The sequence below is a fragment of the Carettochelys insculpta genome, chromosome 9 (assembly GCF_033958435.1).
Source record: "Carettochelys insculpta isolate YL-2023 chromosome 9, ASM3395843v1, whole genome shotgun sequence".
In the NCBI taxonomy this organism is placed as follows: domain Eukaryota; kingdom Metazoa; phylum Chordata; order Testudines; family Carettochelyidae; genus Carettochelys; species Carettochelys insculpta.
In genome coordinates, this window is record NC_134145.1 from 48,105,159 (window position 1) to 48,123,618 (window position 18,460).

Sequence of the window (18,460 nt, forward strand, 5' to 3'; positions counted from 1 at the left end):
AGTTCTGGAAGAGTCTCCCAATAGATGCTTTGTGAGTAAACAGCTTACCAAAAGAGATCTGGACACACTGAGTAATGTAGTCTGATGCAATATTCCCACACTAAATTTCCAGATTCCACTTTCTCTCTTCCTTCCATCCGTCAGCCTCTAGTCTCTCCTCCCTTGAGTTCATTGAATGTTTCTTCCCTTTCCCTAGTGCAGACTGTGCCCTCTCTATATGGAATCTGGAAGCTTCCACTTCTATTGTATCTGGAAGCCAATGAGGAAGTCATTAGAATTATGAGAGAGAGAGAGAGAGAGAGAGAGGGAGAGAATCTGCAGGCTCTGAGTTCTGGTGTCAGTTACGCACCAGCACAGAATAACAATTAAGTGTGGTTTAGGCCTTGCAGCTTGTGCTGGACCACTTTCTGTCACTCCATCGGGACGATGCAGGCATATTGTGGTCAGCAAGTAGGAACTCTTAGCAGAGGAAGTGTGAACAGAATCATTAGAGACTCACAGCGAGAGTCTCTGAAAAATCATTACTGAGCACATGCAAAATGAGGGTTTTTTTTCAAAGGTTTATAAAATGGCAAACTTGGACAGATTTTTGGTGACGACAAAAGGTACATCTCCAACTCAAAGGCCATTCCCCTGACAATTTTCAGATGTCTACTCCAAAGCCTAGGGCTGCATCCACACTAGCAAATTCTTTCAAAAGATCCCACGGAGCGTCTACACACAAAAAGCGTTCTTTCAAAAGTAAATTGAAAGAAGGAGGTGCTTCTTTCAAAAGTGCTCTTCCACTCCTGTTTCAGGAAGAATGCCTTCTTCGGAAAGAAAATGTGTGTAGATGCTCCGTAGGGACCTTTTGTCGAAAGTGCAGTCCTCATGGCATCGAATTTTCTGATCCCTGGCCTGTTCTTTTGAAAGAACGAGGGCTGTGTGGATGATCGTTTTTCAAAAAGTAGATCACTCTTTGATCTGCTTTTTGTGTGTGTGAATGCACTCTTTCGAAAGAAGTTCTTTCAGAAATGATCTTCCTCTTTCAACAGATCACTGTAGTGTAGACATAGCCTTGGCATGCTTGAGCCGTTCAAAGAAAAAAATTGCAAGGATGTTTTATCACAAGCAAAGTAATTTATTTCTCCATCATCTTATTCTCATTTTCAGAAATGGCTGAAACATCTTGGTAAACTATCCAAATGGGGAGAAGAACTGTTGCCTTTTGCTTACACCAAATGCTCAGTTGAGGACATAACCTCTTTCATCCGAGCTTTTTAAATAGGCATCAGACCAGGAACGTACCACTTTTGTAAGCTGTTCAATATGCAACCCTTGTATTGATCAGAATTATTTTTTTGTTAAATAGAGAATTTAGTAATTCCTATGGTTATGGACTGATTTAAACCTTATTGATACTGGATGGTAAAACAACTACCTTTAATTCTGGATCAGTATTGAAAACCAATTAATCTTGGTCATGGAACTAGGAAGTTGAAACAATAGAGTACCACCCAAAACACAGGCAACAGAAAACGGACCTCAGAAACTAGCTGACTTCTTTGGTCAAAAATGGTAATAACATGTTCATATTTCCAAATTTATGCATAGTTGTAAAACCCGGAATAACAAAGTTATTGAAAAATGCAGAAGCCATTCATTGAAAATGCTCCATTGGTTTCCCACAGTTCCTAGTCTTTTTATCCCTTTCAGGAGATAATTTTTATTAGTGAACTGGCATACTCTAAACCATGTGGAGACTAGGATTAAAGACTTCAAAAGACTTTGATGTTGTTCATCCTATAACTTAAGAGTCCAAAACCCCCAAGATCCTGAATCTAACTTTAATGAATCTCACTTTTGTTGTCACAGTGAGCACAGAGTTTTGTAAACTATTAACTATCACTGGCTGCAGTTCCTAAAGAACAGAACTGCTCTGGTTAGTAGTCCAGGAGTTTGCAGTTTGAAGACAATGCATCCCTCAGCCATAGCATTTTTACTTATTTTTTTAATTTGTGCATGCCAAGTTCTTGCTATTCAAACAAGTGGTAGATCTCTTTAGTCCCTTGGGAATGACTTTTTATAGGTAATGTAAGGAATTCTGGTCTCCAAAGCTTGATCTTCTACCACATGCTGTTTCAATTACTGCAAGACTCTAGCCCCAGAACACCTTCAGTAAAACATCTGTACATTTATTATAGCATCTTAAGAATGTGTGCAGAGATATTTTCTGTTCTTAATCAAAATTCTGTAAGAACATGCAAGTGTAAAATAGCCTGATGTTACATTATTCCCATTATTCAATAGCAGCATGTAATCTTTTCTATCCTTCAGCATAAAACAGATATATGTATTAATTATTAAAATAGTTCCACTGAACTTCACCAAATAGGAGATTTAATATTTGGTAATTGTAATAATTAGAAAAGAAAAAATGTATATAAATATACAAACTTACCCATGCATCGAAGTTTGGGCACCCATTTCCCATGTCTACAAGTTGCTTTCTTCACACCTTTTTTACCTGAATTACATTGGTATGTTATGAGTGTGTTGTGAGCATATTTACCATCCTTGAAAGTGTCTAATCTAACTTTATCCTTAAAATTCTCTGGAAGTTCACATGCAGCATTTCCAACTGAATAAAAACCAACACAAAATTAAAATATATTATAAATCAAAAGATATGTACATCAAATATCCATTTAAAGGTAGGCATTTAACTTGCAAATATATGCCCTTGAGGGAAAGTTGTGTCTACTATTCTTATAAATTATCACTAAGGTTGAGGCTACATCTACAGTACAAGATACATTTGATTTTTAATAATGTCAATTGTTTAACATTGATATTATGAATTTGAATTAAGCATCTATAAAGCTTTCTGAAATTCAACTCACTTTTTTTTCATGTCGAGTCTCCACATCCCCATTGCTCTGTGCAAGTTCGACAGCATGTGCACTGCACTGTGGGAACCTATCCCATAGTGCCTTAGTTCCGGTTTCTTGTGGGTGTTTAAATTTGAATCCCAGAATTGCAAGCACTGTCCCCATAATTCACAGCATCAGTAACCACAGGAGAAATGAACTGGAGATCGCACCATTCCCTGCTGCGGCAGTCTAGCACGAGCATGGAACTCCAAACTCTCCAACTCAGAGCACACATCATTTCGGCAACCACAATGGTTGTCGCACAATTTTTCCTTCAAATAAAAAGCTCAGTGACAGTTGGGTATCATAATGGTGCTGATGACAATGTTTTGAGAGAGCAAATATCCCAAATGTGGTCCAAGAACTCACAGCTGCTGGCTTCCATGAATGCATTGCTGACAGCAGAGCAGCAGTTTTGGTCTTGTGAGACCAGCACATGCTGGGAGGACCACATTGTTTTGGAGTCCTGGGACAACAAGCAGTGGGTGCAGAACTTTTGTATGCACAAGTACACTTTTGTGGAACTTTGTGGTATGCTGGCACCCACCCTGAAGCCACCTTTAATGTTTCAGAAGTGAGTGTCAATCACAGTGTGGAAGTTTGCAATGCCCCACAGATACTGGTCAGTGGAAGATCAGTTCAGGGTGGGCAGATCTACAGCAGTATCCCTGGTGATGGAGGTGGCCCATACAATCTGTTGGCATCTCCTCAGGAAGACTGTGACCCTGGGAGATGTACATGGGTTTCCTAACTGCAGTGTGGCAAGAGATGGCACACACATTGAGGGGAAAACTGCTTTTAGGGTTAAAAGTTTTTCACACTAACTAGGCCTCACTCTGTAACAGGATCCTAGAGGGTCACCTGCAAGTCCCTGTCTTGTTACCTAGAGACGGGTTTATCTCATATACTCCTCTGTCTGAGTTATCTTGTACTTTTGTCTTGTAAAACTGACTTCAGGCATATCTAGTGCCTACAGAAACATCTCAGGGTAATTCTGCTGAGATTTCCATATGTTAAAAAGAAACAATTAACAACTAAGCTGTTTTGGTTTTTAAACAAACTGTATAAAAAGCCCTTGAAACTGTTTTTCAGGGCTCCAACTTCTTTGTAAGCTGGCAGCCTGCATGCATGCATAATAAAGTTTCCTTTTAAATCTAACTCTAGCCTCACTGCTTTGACCTCCAGCTTCAAACCACTGGGGACACGGTCCCCCAGGGGAAGGGCATTTCCCTGACAACATCCCCATCATGTCCAAGAACCACCTAGGCTCGGAGGATATAAACTGAGAGGGGTACTTCTGCATGGCATTGCAGGGTTTGGTAGATCACAAAGGTCATTTTACTGACATCACCATTGACTGTTCAGAGTGCATTCTCGACACATGCACATTCCAAAATTCTGGTCTGTACCAAAAGCTCTTGTGTGGGACTTTTTTACCCAGTTGGAAAATCAAGATTGGCGATATGATTGGCCTGTTGTTATATTGGGAGACCCCACTTGCCCTCTGCTCCCTTGCTTATGAAGATCTACACAGGAGCCTGGACCCCAATAAGGAAAACTTTAATCACAGACTCAGCCGGTGAGAATGGTGGTGGAATGTGCTTTTGGCTGTTTAAAAGTGAGGATCACATGATTATTGACGTTTGGACCTTTCTGAAGGTCATGTCCCCACTGTGATTACAGCACGCACTATTTTGCATAACATATGTGAATCCAAGTGGGAGACTGTCCCGTCAATCTAAAAGTCCGAAGCTGAGGCCACAGGCGGAGCTTACTTGCAGCTGCCTACACAACCATCCACCAGTAGCCACACTGAGGCAGCAGCAATAAGGGATGCTTTAAAACTGTTTCATGAATCGTCTGTAATGCACATGCTACTTTCTCTGACATAATGCCAACAAATCATACTGCGTCTTAATGAATGAATGCTTTTATTTGGTGGGAGGGGGTTAAGTTGCAGTAAGTAGAATGCATGTGGCAGGCAGCTGTGCCTTCATCCTTCCCATAACCCGCCTGATTCCCTCAGCTGCATGTCTGTTGCGGACTAGGGACTATCAGTGGCCAGCTGTGCCTTCAGCCTTCCCCCAGCTGCCTGGTTAGATTCGTGTTCCCCTCCCCCAACTCCTGCATGCCAGGAAATCACATGGAGCTCAAAGAATTGGTTTTATTTTGAGGGGAGGAGAGGTTTAAGTTGCAGGGGAAAGAAGCCTTCTCAAGGATCCAGTATCGCCAAGTATTTTCATTGCACATAATGTATAATCTAGACTGTAAGAAGGAAATAGCAACTAGAAAAGTGAAAGAAGAGCACATTTGAAGGCAGTGGATGAGATCTGAAAAAGCAAAGAAATTAGCTTAGGAAGAAAGTGGAGCGTTTTGAAAATGTATGTATTCAGCAGCATGTTGTATGGATGTGACACATGGGTGATAATATTGGCATTCAAAAGGACTTATTATAGAAAGATTCTGAGAATAGGATGGATGCAGAAGGTCACCAATGAGGAATTATATAGAAAGATACAGCCGAAAGAGAACCTGCTGCAGAAGGTTATAAAATGGAAGCTACAGCTATCTGGGCATATCTGCAGAATGAACGATGAATGAAAAATCATCAAGGCATCCTTCAGTCTGCACAGACTATGGATCACACCCTTTGTAACTCCATTTAAAATCATCATTTGCAGCATTGACTGTGACTGTGAAGGCCCACACGACAGTGACAGTCCTTGCTACATCTGCTGCACATGTAGCGGGTGTCTGGCACGTTCTTGCTGTCCTTTCTACGGGCTCGCTTCTCCTCCGCCAGCTGTCTGATCTTCATCTTGCCCTTCTGAAGGCCTTTGTGTAGTTCCTGCTTCCACCTGCTGCAGTCGTCTGCCAGATCTTCCCAACTATCCGGGTCGATGTCTACCTCCTTGAGGTCCCTCTTACAGATGTCTTTGTAGTGCAATTGGGGGCATCCAGGAGGTCTTTTGCTAGAGGCTAGCTCGCCGTACAGGATGTCTTTTGGGATCCTTCCATCATTCATCCTGTGGACGTGGCCAAGCCAGTGGAGCTGCTGCTGCCTGAGGAGGGTATGTGTGGTTGGAATTCCAGCTTGCTCAAGGACAGTGTTGTTGGGCACTCTGTCCTTCCACAATATCCCAAGAATGAGCCTGAGGCAGCGCAAGTGGAAGACATTCAGCCTCTTTTCCTGGCGGGCGTACGAGGTCCAAGACTCGCTGCCACAAAGGAGGGTGCTGAGAATGCAGGCTCTGTAGACTTGCATTTTGGTGTGAGCATACAGCTTGTTGTTGTTCCACACTCTCTTGCTAAGTCTGAACAGAGTTATGGCTGCTTTTCTGATCCACCTGTTTAGCTCAGTCTCCAGCAATAGGGTGTCAGTGATGGTGGACCCGAGGTAAATAAACTCGTGGACAACCTCTAGCGTGTAGTTGTCAATGCTGATTGACGGAGGTTCAGCAACATCCTGACCAAGTACATTTGTCTTCTATAGGCTGATGGTAAGCCTGAAGTCCTTGCATGCTTTGGAGAACTGATCCAGCAGTTTTTGAAGCTGGCCTTCTAAGTGTGTCACTACAGCAGCGTCGTCTGAGAACAGCATGTCTCTAATGAGCCCTTCCTGCACCTTAGACTTAGCCTTCAGCCTTGCAAGATTAAACAGTTTCCCGTCAGATCTTGTGTGCAAAAAGATTCCCTCTGTTGAGGATCCAAAGGCATGCTTCAGGAGGAGTGCGAAGAAGATCCCAAACAATGTGGGAGGAAGGACGCATCCTTGTTTGACACCACTCCTGATGCTGAAGGCATCCGATGATGTGCCATCATATTTGATGGTTCCTCTCGTGTCTGCATGGAAAGACTGGATCATCTGAAGTAGCTGTGGTGGAGCAATTTAACAGTCCATCCCTACTGACCGTGTCGAAAGCCTTGGTCAGGTCGATGAAGGCAACATAGAGCGGCTTCCTCTGCTCCCTGCATTTCTCCTGCAGCTGCCTCAGGGAGAAGATTATGTCAGTGGTAGGTCTCCTGGCACAGAATCTGCACTGGGATTCATGATACACCCTCTCAGTGAGCTTCTGGAGTCTGCCGAGGATGACATGAGCGAACAATTTACCAGTGATACTTAGGAGGGAGATTCCACAGTAATTGTTCCAGTCACTTCTGTGTCGTTTGTTCTCATACAAGGTTACAATGTTGGCATCCTGCATATCCTGTAGAACCTCACCCTCTCTCCAGCACAGGCGCAGCAGCTCATGTAGGGTTGCCCGGACTGTGTCCAAGGCACACTTGATTACCTCTGGTGGTATACCACCCAGGCCTGGGGCCTTTCCTACCGCAGTGCTGTCAATAGCTTTCTTCAATTCAACCACAGTTGGTACCTGGTCCAGCTTGTCCATGACTGACAGGAGCTCGATGGCGTTGAGGGCTGTATTAACCACAACGTTCTCGCATGAGTACAGCTCAGTGTAGTGCTTGACCCATCGTTCCATCTGTTTGGCTTTGTCCGTGATCACTTCACCAGATTTGAATTTCAGAGGTGCCATCTTGTTCTGGATGGGTCCCATTGCCTTCTTTATGCCCTTGTACATTCCCCTGAGATTACCAGAGTCAGCACAGGTCTGGATACTGTTGCAATGAAAAATCAAGACCCTGGTATTCAGCATAATGGACGGTTCAAATAGGAGAGGCAGACCCCCACAGAGAATGGATAGATGATATAGTAGACTGGTGCATAGCTAGTCTACAAAAACTAAGCCACTCCACACTGGACAGGAAAAGGTGGAATGAAATAGTGAGAGAGGCATCAGACACCAATGGGTGCTGAGCTGACAGTTATTGATGTTGATGATGATGATGATGATGATGATGAAGGGTGCTTGAATAGCCTTTTGCAGTGCCCACAACTCTCCTCAGGAGACTCTGGCCAGAAGCTATTACCTGCTGCACTGCTGGGAGCATTCTACCAACATTGCGGTCCTTCTTGTTCCCCAGGCTATGTCTAGACTGCAGGTTTCTGTCGACAAAAATTTTAAATCACTGCAAACAGTAGGTGAATATACAATTTATTTTTTGAAAGGGAATGAAGGATAGAGCACAGCTTAAATCTTGTTCAATAATAATAATAATAATAATAATAATAACAATAATAATAATAATAACAGTCCTGTAGCACCTTAAGGATTAACAATTTTATTATTAGGCAATGAGCTCCCACTTCACCAGATATGGAGCAAAAATAAGGACCCAGGCTTTATAAAGCAGGCAGCAGAGAGGAAAAAAAGAGGCAGGGTAATCATCTTTCATTAATAGGACCTGTGAATGAAGTAAATTCAGAGTGATGGGTGCCATTCCTGTGAATATGAGAGGTGGGGAAACTGTCCTTGTAATGGGCAAGAAAATTGAGATCACTGTTAGGTTCCAGGTTAAACATGTCAAACTTGTAAATGAATTCCAATTCAGATGTCTCCTTTTGTAATCTTGTGATGAAACCCTTTTGTAAGAGGCTAGCCAATTTGAGATCCTTTATTGAATACCCTGGGAAGTTAAAGTGTTCCCCTTCATGTTTATGCGTATTTCAATTCCTGATGTCTGAGTGATGTCCATTCATCCTTTGGTACAGGGTCTGTCCAGTTTGTCCAATGTACATGGCAGAAGGGCATTGCTGGCAATACAATACAATACCATACAATGCAGTAATACCAACCTTCAATTGTATTTACATAAGGGTAGATCCTCTGTAAATAGAAATGGTCTAGGACAGTGTACAGCAGCTGAGAATTTAATCCATACCCATAGTGCATATCTTGATCCCAACTGATTTTTTGTAAATAAGAATAGTATACTTTCAGTTTTAAGGATAAAACATTAAGTTGTCTGGTGTTCTTAATGTATGTACTGTGTTAATTTAGCCTGTGCAGCTAAATGGGAGAATTAAAAGCTGCATTCAGCTTTTATCTCCTCACAAGGAAGCTTTGTAAGGAGCATCCCATATGTCTCTATCCCCACACTCAGAAAAGTATTGACTTAGCATTCCTATAGTTGTATTTCACTCTTTTGATCTGCTTTTTTTGTGCGCGACTGCACGCTTTCGAAAGAAGTTCTTTCAGAAGAGATCTTCCTCTTTCAAAAGATCTCTGTAGTGTAGACATAGCCTAGGCATGCTAGAGATGTTCTAAGAAAAAAATTATAAGGATGTTTTACTACGGGCAAAGTAATTTATTTCTCCGTCATCTTATTCTCATTCTCAGAAATGGCTAAAACATTTTGGCAAACTATCCAAAGTGGTAGAAAAATATTAGCCAGAAGCAGACATCTAGCATGGAAAATCTTGGCCTAAAGTTTGAAAATATGCCCTTAGATTAGGAAATATTGCACAATCAGCACTGCCGACAATATATCCCCAGCTCTGACCCAATTCAATGGCTAGTATTTCCTCACAAAAATGAACACTAGAATGTAAGAAAATTTTAAATCAGACCAGTAAAAACACTGAACTCAATACAAACTTCAAATTACTAGTAGTTCACTACTGCCTGACATGCAACCACACTTACACACTCACATTAGAACTATTTAGAAAAGGTGGACCTACACAAATTCATGGTGCCTGATCAAATGCATTTGAGGATGCTGAGAGAGTTGGCTGATGTGATTGCAGAATCATTGGCCGTTATCTGTGAAAACCCTGGTGAGCAGGGGAGGCCCTGCATGATTGGAAAATGGTAATTTTAGTGCCCATCTTTTGAAAAGGGAAGAAATAAAATCCAGAGAACTACAGTCCAGTAAGCTTCACCTCAGTCCCTGGAAAAATCATAGTGGAAATCCTCAAGAAATCCCTTTTGAAGCACTTGGAAGAGAATTAAGTGATTGGGAATACTTAACATGGATTTGCCAAAGGCAAATCATGCCTGACCAAAGTGATTGTCTACTATGATGTTTCTGTGGATATGAAGAAGGTAGTGGATGGGATATACCGGACTTCACAAAACATTTTAATACAGCCTCCCACGGCATTCTTGACAACAAGTTAAAAAAGTATGCTCTGGATGAATGGACTGTAAGGTGGATAGAAAACTGGTTAGATCATTGGGATTAACTGGTTTTGATCAACTGTTAGATCTCTGTCTGGCAATCAGTATCACGTGCAGTCCCACAAGGGTTGCTCCTGGGTTTGGCTTTATTCAATACCTTTATTGAGCTAGATAAGGGGAAGAAGGGGCTTTTGAAGATGGGGGGGTCGTTTTGAAAGTCCCTCGGCGACACTGATGGCGCACAATTCGAAAGCGGCACTTTTGAATCACTAATGCATATTCATGGCAGCACTAGCATCTTTTGAACTCCCTCATTACTATGCTCCTTCCAAAAGGATGGAGCTAGTGTAGACACACCATTTGTGTGTTGATGCTCCATGTGTTCTTTTGAAAAAGCCCGGGCTTTTGAAAGAACTTGCTAGTGTAGATGCAGCCTCAGAGTGTACGGGGAAGTGAAGAACCACATAGCTATCCATCATGTTGATGAGAGTTACTCACCTTGTGCAGTAACTGAAGTTCCTGGAGATGGTTGTCACTTTGGGTTCTCCACCTAGATATTACTGCATCAGTGCATTATGGTAGCAGCAGACTTTGCACAAGGTGTAGGTGCACACACCAAACATGGCGGCAACTATACGTGTGCAGCCAAATGACCCCTCTGTTTTCTTTCCTTACTGGAAGAGAGAATTCCATAGGACAGAGGGGAAAGATGTGTGGTGGATTACCCACAGGGACAACCATCTTGAAGATCTTCAGTTACTGCCCATAGTGAGCAACTCTGTCTCCTTCTTCAAGAAGTGTCCCGGTGGGTCCTTCACCTAAGTGACTATAGAACAGTATCCATAGTTGGTGGAGGGAACTTTGGTTGGTGTAAATTTAAATTGATAATATGGTACTGTCAAACTGCAGATCTGTAGCTGAATGGGTCTTGATGGCATAATGTTGCGTACAAGTGTGAATGGATGCCCAGGGTAATAGGGAGCTAACTGCCTTAAATTCAAATTTATCTTGAAGCATAGGTGTAGTCAGAAGTGTTTGCAATGCTGCAAGACAATCTGATCTTCCATGACCTAGAAAATTCTTGTTTGGCAGCAGTCAGGTCCCAAAGGCACCAGACTACAGCGGTTTCAATCTGTACCTAGGTGGAGCACCCAGAGGGACACTCCTCAAAGAACAATTGGAAGCTCTCTAACCTTCACATTGTTCACTTTCTCCATTCAAATGTGAAGGCTTTGCACGTCTGCTGCTTCAACTAACTTATTCAATCCACTCCTGTTTTAAGCCCCTCCTTTATGTGCTCTCTTTTTCTGTATTAAGTTGAAACTCCTTATTCACAGTCTAACAATATGTAACTACTTGCCTGGCTCTGATGTTTTCTTATATTGCTCCATCACAAATTCCATCTTGCCTCAAAAATCTCTTTGATGACCACTCTCTTTGTCTTATTTTCCACTCTCGCCTTTGTATCTGTTCATGCTGCCCCTATAAATACAATTTCTTCCCATTGATTGTGCAGCATGTTACATTCCCTCCTTGCATTAAGTGTCCTTACCTACAATCCTGGTTTTTCACATGCTAAAGAAGCCTTTGTATATGTTTTAGTTCTCAGATAGGCCGCATCTAAGGGGCATGGTAATGAGTGAGTTGGGAGATGCTTACGAGGCACTGCCATGAATATGCAGCAAAAAGACCCTTCTTCCCATTTGGATTTGGGAATAAGAGGTTTCTGAAACCAGGGGTTGTTTCAAAAAGCCCCCAGCTACACGGGTGGTGTGCATTTCAAAACCGGCACTTTCGAAGTGTACGTGGCCAACATTATGCTAACGAGGTGCTGCATATTCCTGACAGCACCTCATTAGCATCTGCCAAAGTGGCTCATTACTATGTCTCCTCTGAAAGGAGGGAGAAGTGTGGCCACACCCTTGGAGTAATCAAAATTTTAGCCTCCATGTTTTCAAGGTAAGGAACAGACAAAGTATGATCTAAGGATCAAAATCAGCATACAAATTCTAAAATCATGCCAGCAGCCACATGTCTTTCCTTAAAATATTTATAGGTCAATATGGAAACCAGTGATAATTTCAGCAGGCCAAAGGCCAAATCTCTATGGTTGCCAAGACAATCACCAAACATCTAACAGATGTCAGAACTTTGGATTTTGTTTATCTGTGATTTTTTAGGTTTTGCCATTATTTTATTCCACGAAATCATCTGTAATTATTTTCCATAACTGCAGGGTTTTGTTTCAGAGTAAACACAACAAACAATTATATTTTGACTTCTAAATGTTCTGCAAATACAAGAAACTATAATGGTTTTTGGTAGTTCTTGTAATTGTTGGAAATTATATTAGTTAATATGCGTATTAAGGTTAGGTACATTATCAATGTGGAACTCACAAATTTAAATTTGGATACTTTAGAAGCCCAGGCAATGAAAACACTTGCACAGACCTGATTGCATTACAGAGAAGTTGTGATACAGAAACTATAAACTGGCCAATACATTATCCCAAAATAGGGATAGTTTTGCTTTTGGCAAATCTCTAAAAATGTAAATAGAAAAGTATTATTTTATATTATCCTAAGTGTGTAAACATACAGTTTACCTATGCAAGAAGGTGAAGATGTCCACTCTCCATCAATACATTCTATTTTGCTTGATCCAATCATTGTAAAATTGCTTTCGCAGTTGTATTCCACTGAGGAACCATGTTGGTATTCCACACTAAATTCACTGATAATTCCATTGCGAATGTTGATTGGTTGCCCACAAATTTTGGTTTTTTCTAACATAAAGAGATTATATATAAACTGTCAATATATATTTCAAAATTAAAAATACACTACAATGAAAAATGAGTAAAGCCAACTTCACTGGTTCAGATGCAGAAAAGTGCACAAATTACTAATTAATTAATTAACCTTATATCTCGGGAGATTTGGCTTCAAATCCTACTTTAGGTCCCATGTGGAGATGAGCAACCTGAGGTTATCCTAGTGCCACTTTACACTATTCAGTTTCACTGAAATCAAAATGGATGGAAGCAAATTCAACATTTCAAATGGTAAACGAAGACACAGGGCTTAGTGCCCTGGTGCTCAAATTAGATGAGAGGGAGGGTGCAAGGGGTACGCAGCTGGGCACAAAGAGACTTTGATCTTTTGTCCTTTTAACAAAAAAATATAAATAAAAGGACAGGCTTACTTATGTTCAGGAATCTGATAAATTTTATAAATACAGTAGGCCTACTGTTCCTTTAAAAGTAATGATTCCTATCAATTTCACAGCTCATTTGAGGATTAACGATTAATATTAAAATATATAAAAACTATATAGATATAAAACAAGATTTGAGAACTATCCAGACATCTTGAGATAGTTAGCTATTGTAATACTAAACTCTCTGACTGACTGAATGAATCAGTGAATGTTCTTACCTCAGTGTTTCCTTCCACTTTCTGACATGGTCTTCCATTCTGGTTTATGCACAATCTAATCAGACTATAAGTGATGGAGGAGGGCATGATAAATTCTGTGAGTGGTAAGGGTGGCATAACTAGAGAAGTTCGTGCACCACTGGAACAGTGAGCAAATCACAAGGGGACATGATGGATGGTTCAGATCTGGTTCACAGAAAAGACAGATTTATAAATAGGTATCCTACTTCAATAAGCGTAAGGGAAATATTTACCTTTACAAGTTGGAGGTGCTGGGTACCATCCAAAGTAATAACATTGAGACAAAGCAGACCCCACTCTTGTGTGACTTTTATTTCTGCAGGAAAATTGCACCACATCTCCATCTTTATATTTATATTTCTGGGAGGTACTGGTAACAGAGAATTCTGGAATTTCACATTCTATAGCTAAAAATGATGGTGAGGAAAGGAAAGAAAACGTCACCTTATAACAAATATTCTCATGGGAAAGATTTTAAAATACTAATAATTTCAATAAAATGAAGTGAGCCCTAATCAAAAATCAGTTGAAACTCATAGAATAACCCCAGTTGATTTGCATTCCTAAGCAGTAGAAGAATCTTTGTTAACCTAAATTGGGTATTTGTAAAAGATCAAGAAAAGAAGGCAAGAGGAAAAAAACTAGCTGCCTACCATACTAGAATACCTACTGGGAGAAAAAACAAGATGATTGTAAACAAACTCCATAATCTTTTCCCCATATTGTATTAATCTACATACAAACATTTTTAAAGGTAACTTTAGAAACAGGTGTTTTTCAGAGACAGATTTTTACTCAACAAAACCACACTTGGAACTCTCCAAATTATCAGCTTATAAACCTGAATGTTCAGACTGAGGCTTCATCTATACGCTAATGTAAATTTGATTGTATTAAAATCAATTATGTAACACTGGGTTTTATAATTTCAAATTTGACTATCCTCATTTCCCCACAAAGTTGACATTGCTGCCACACTTTAATTGCCAAACATAGACTGTTGCAGCAGTGCATTGTGGGAACCTATCCAACAGTTCCCTCAGCCCAGTAGCATTCTGGGTTTTTTCACTGGTGAAGTATGGAAAAAAAGTCTCCGCAAGTGATTGGGGGTATGTGAGGTCATCTTCCCACATTGCATTGCCCTCATTTCCCTCCTATGCAAAGCAAATAGCCATTTTTTCTGTATGAAACAAAGAAAATTAGGGAATTCTGGGTGAAGGAAAAACAAATAGGCTGGCTTCAGAAGGTGTCGGGAACGATGCAGGGGATTGTCATACTGACACTGGATCACTGAGGTGGCTGTGCCATCATCTCCACTGGCATGCCATCCAATTTCCTCTCCCTTGAAAGTGCACCAGCCTGTGTAGCATGGTATGGCTTTTCCTGATAAGCCAACTAGCACTTCAGCAATGGGGTTATTAGAAATTGTACAGAAAACAGCAGGTGTCTTCTCAGCTAGCTCTCTGCCCACACTTCCCTGTGTTAAGGGGGCCAGGGTTTGAAGAAAGAGGAAAGAAAAGGTTAGGAAAAGAGAGTTTTAGCTCCCACTACACTATATAGAGTTGTCCTAAATGGGGGATGGGGCTCACCAAATTTCAACAAGTGGTGGTGCGCAGGTGGGAAGGGCAGCCCAACTTGACTCTTGGGGTAAGACCCCCTTATCCCATGGGGGGGGGTTGGATGGATCAGAGGGTGAAGGGCCAGTTGACATAGTCCTGAAAAGTATTTTTGAGTGTGGAGGTGTGGGGTCCATGGCTCAAGGGCCAGTTAAAATGGTCCAGCTGGTGGCAACAAGCCCCCAAAAGTCTTAGCCAATGGGGGAGATGACTGCTGGGTGGCAGCAAGTCCACAAAAATATTTCCCGCCCTTGGAGCCCTCACCCCGCACAAGCCAGGACATGCTGCTGCCTGGCAGCATGGTCCATGCTGATCAGCAGACACATCCTTTTATTGGGTCAAGGGCTTGCCACATAATGTGGGTGGGTGTGGAAACGACTCTGTCTGCATGTCACCTGTGAGGGGAGAGAGAGGGGCCCCTGCACAAGCGTAAACCACAGAAAAGAAGTTTCCTGGACTCTCATACAAGCACAACCTCCCCAACAGCCAAGCTGCCATATGGCATGGTGGGGCATGGACTGGCACCAGTGCAGGAAAAAAAATCCAAGGACTCAGCTTGCAGAGGTAGAGACAGAACCATGAACTCCATGTGGGGGTTATTTTTAATGTGTAGATGTGCTCACAGCACTGATAGCAAAGAAAGAAAGAAGTTTCTCAGCCTCCTATTGAAGCATGACCCCACAGCTATGCTGATAGCAAAGAAAGAAAGACGTTTCCCAGACTCTCATACAAGCATGACACGACAGCCACAGGCTTCCTGGTGCCAGATTCAAATTTGTAGGCTTCCTGTTACCTAATTTGTGTGCACCTGGAGAGCAGCGGAGATGGAAGCAGCCACAGTAGAAGACTCTGGGGCATTGTGGGATACATATGGGACACCTCTGAAGGCTGAGGAATTCAGTTCAAAGACATGGTGCTTCCACACTGGCCTTCATTCGAACTTTAAATTCTAACTTGATGCTACACCCAGCCACTCTCAACGATGTTATATCGATCTGACTGCTCCCTAAAAATCAAGCTAATAATTTATTCATCTTTGATAGTGATAAAAAGTTCTGTAGGTTCCACAGGGTTCTTTCTTATAAAGAAAATAAAACTGTGACATGTCATCCACTCCAAACCATCATATACCTAGAAAAACAAGCCAGCAGTCAGGTACAAGTGGGTCTGGCTCACCAAAGCTCATCACCTAATACATAATTTTATTAGTCTTTAAAGTGATACGTGACTGCTGGTTTGTTTTGTTAGAAAACAGATCAACACAGCTACCTCTCTGTTAGTATATACCTAGAAATATTTCAGGTCTTTCTCCTCAAACCCTCAACATCTTTTGAAGGAATGGGCTTTCCAGCAACCTACTCAGGAGCAGTTTATCCTTCCAGAAAGTGATTAGACCAGTATCATTAGGATTCCTAAACAAGAACACTAACTGCTATTCATAGTGCAAACAGAATTTTCTATTCTTGTGGTGCGAGTACATCTTTATCACTGTTTCTCAACTCTCACTGGCTGTCTAGTCCGCAAACACTGTACATGAAGTGGAGTTTGAAGGATATGATGTCTACCCGTCACACTGTGTATAGCAATAAGGTCACCAAAGGAGTTTGTTCCAAAATTAAAACAAAAACAAAAAAATCAGAAAATTGTGTTGAAATATCATGTTAGACTATGATGAGTATTCTTTTCAGGGGTTGCTGGCTGAATGAAATGAATAGTTCTCTGCTGTCCCCACAGACATCAAAACTTCTCATCTAGTCATTAGCCTCAATGTAATTTTCAGCCAAATCACAGCTCTTTAAATTAGCAATCATGACAGTTATTAAAACCAGACAAAGAAATTCATTCTGCAGAGCAGAAGCTTAATTAAAACAAAACAAAAATACCTTACCATGACACTCGGGTTCAGGAGTCCATCCATTTGTGCCACACTCTGTGTAACCTATTGTGGCATTATGTGCTGTTTGGTATCCATCTGTGCATTCATATTTCAGTATTTCTTCTAATACAAACCTGCTTTGATTTGTGTGGAGCTTCATATGTGCAAAAAGAGGCTTTTCACATTTCCCTATAGAATTAGAGAAATTTGGTTATTGTTCTTAACCAGAAAGTCTAGCATTCTCAAACATCCTCATCACATAGGTACCTTTGTGAATTTATACCGCAATAACTGCGTACAGATAACACCTCCCTGGTTCTGCATCCTCAGAACCTGAGTGGACCTGGACCACGGATTTTACACAACCAGGAAAGGTCAATCTCCTGCTGCCCTTCAGCCCCCTCTCAGGCTCCCTCTGCAGCCTCTACCTGGCCCTGGCCCTGGCCTCGGCCCATTCTTCACAGCCCAGGCTGCAGGCTGCTAGCCCTGCTGCAGTTTGCAGCTCTCTGGACTTCCAAAGCCCTATGAATTTCTCAACATTAAGGTCCAAGTTTGTCACCCTTTAGTCAGGAAGAAAGGAGCAGTGTGAGGAAGCAGAGAGTTCTTTAATCATTAAAGTACTCACTGATACAATTTGGAGGGGGATACCATCCTTGTTTGCGACATCTTGTAGTCCCGTCCTCAGTTCTTTCTGGAGTCATGTAATCAGTGTAACATCTGTATTTTGCTTTCTCATTTAAATTGTATCTGGTCTTTTGATCAGAGAAAAAGCCATTTTGTATCGTAACTTTTGTACACGTTTCTAAAATAGAGAATAGCATTGTTTGAAGATAAATACTGTTAATTTATAAGCTTTTTGCAAACATTAGGTGACCATGAGAAGAAGTGCCCCTGAAATGAAATAGAGGACAGCTATTTAAAAACTGTTTGAACACCACATTCCTTCAGACTTTCAGTGAGCGGGAGGGGAAGATAAGAAATCATCAGTGTGCCTTGCAGTGTTATTGCTCATGATCGTTCCTGATAGAGATGTGTGAAAGCCAGTCTCAAAGATGGCTGGACAGAAAATGGTAGTTTTGATTCCAACACTGTCAGCTGTTATTTTGTAAAAAAGTTCTCTTTTCATTGCATGAGCTGTATGTATAAATAATTTGGAGAAGCAGCTTCATAGTTTAATGTACCTGAAAATCATAAAGGGCTCACCAGTGAGAAAGATGGTGATGAAACAACACACATACTTTATCACTTAATCCATTTTCTTCAAGGACAGCCTTTCCCAATGCAGTCTTTCATAGTTGTGTTCACTACAGCATGGTGGATTCTCTCAGTTGGAAGGAAACAGTGTTTCTGCCAAGGCAATATCCCCAAGGGAAACTCTCATTTTGGGATTCCCTGTGTGCCTGAATTTGTTTATCTCCAGGATACACAGCACAGTTCATCCATTTTCTTGGGCATTTGGGGAGAGTTGAGACAGAGAAGGAGTGAGGTTATGAGGCAGGATGTGTGTGTGTGTGTGTGTGTGTGTGTGTGTGTGAGAGAGAGAGAGAGAGAGAGAGAGAGATTGAGA

General features: G+C 41.5%; 1 protein-coding gene across 1 annotated transcript in view; it reads right to left on the reverse strand.

Moving 5' to 3' along the window:
* CFH (complement factor H) overlaps positions 1 to 18,460 on the reverse strand; it is a 103,765-nt gene that overhangs the window by 46,389 nt on the left and 38,916 nt on the right. Inside the window, exons 10-15 of the mRNA XM_075003305.1 lie at positions 17,519 to 17,695; positions 16,906 to 17,082; positions 13,635 to 13,808; positions 12,542 to 12,728; positions 8,614 to 8,723; positions 2,441 to 2,620 (exon numbers count right to left, since the gene is read on the reverse strand). Coding sequence (XP_074859406.1) covers positions 2,441 to 2,620; positions 8,614 to 8,723; positions 12,542 to 12,728; positions 13,635 to 13,808; positions 16,906 to 17,082; positions 17,519 to 17,695 — 1,005 coding nt within the window. The remainder of the gene's footprint in view (positions 1 to 2,440; positions 2,621 to 8,613; positions 8,724 to 12,541; positions 12,729 to 13,634; positions 13,809 to 16,905; positions 17,083 to 17,518; positions 17,696 to 18,460) is intronic.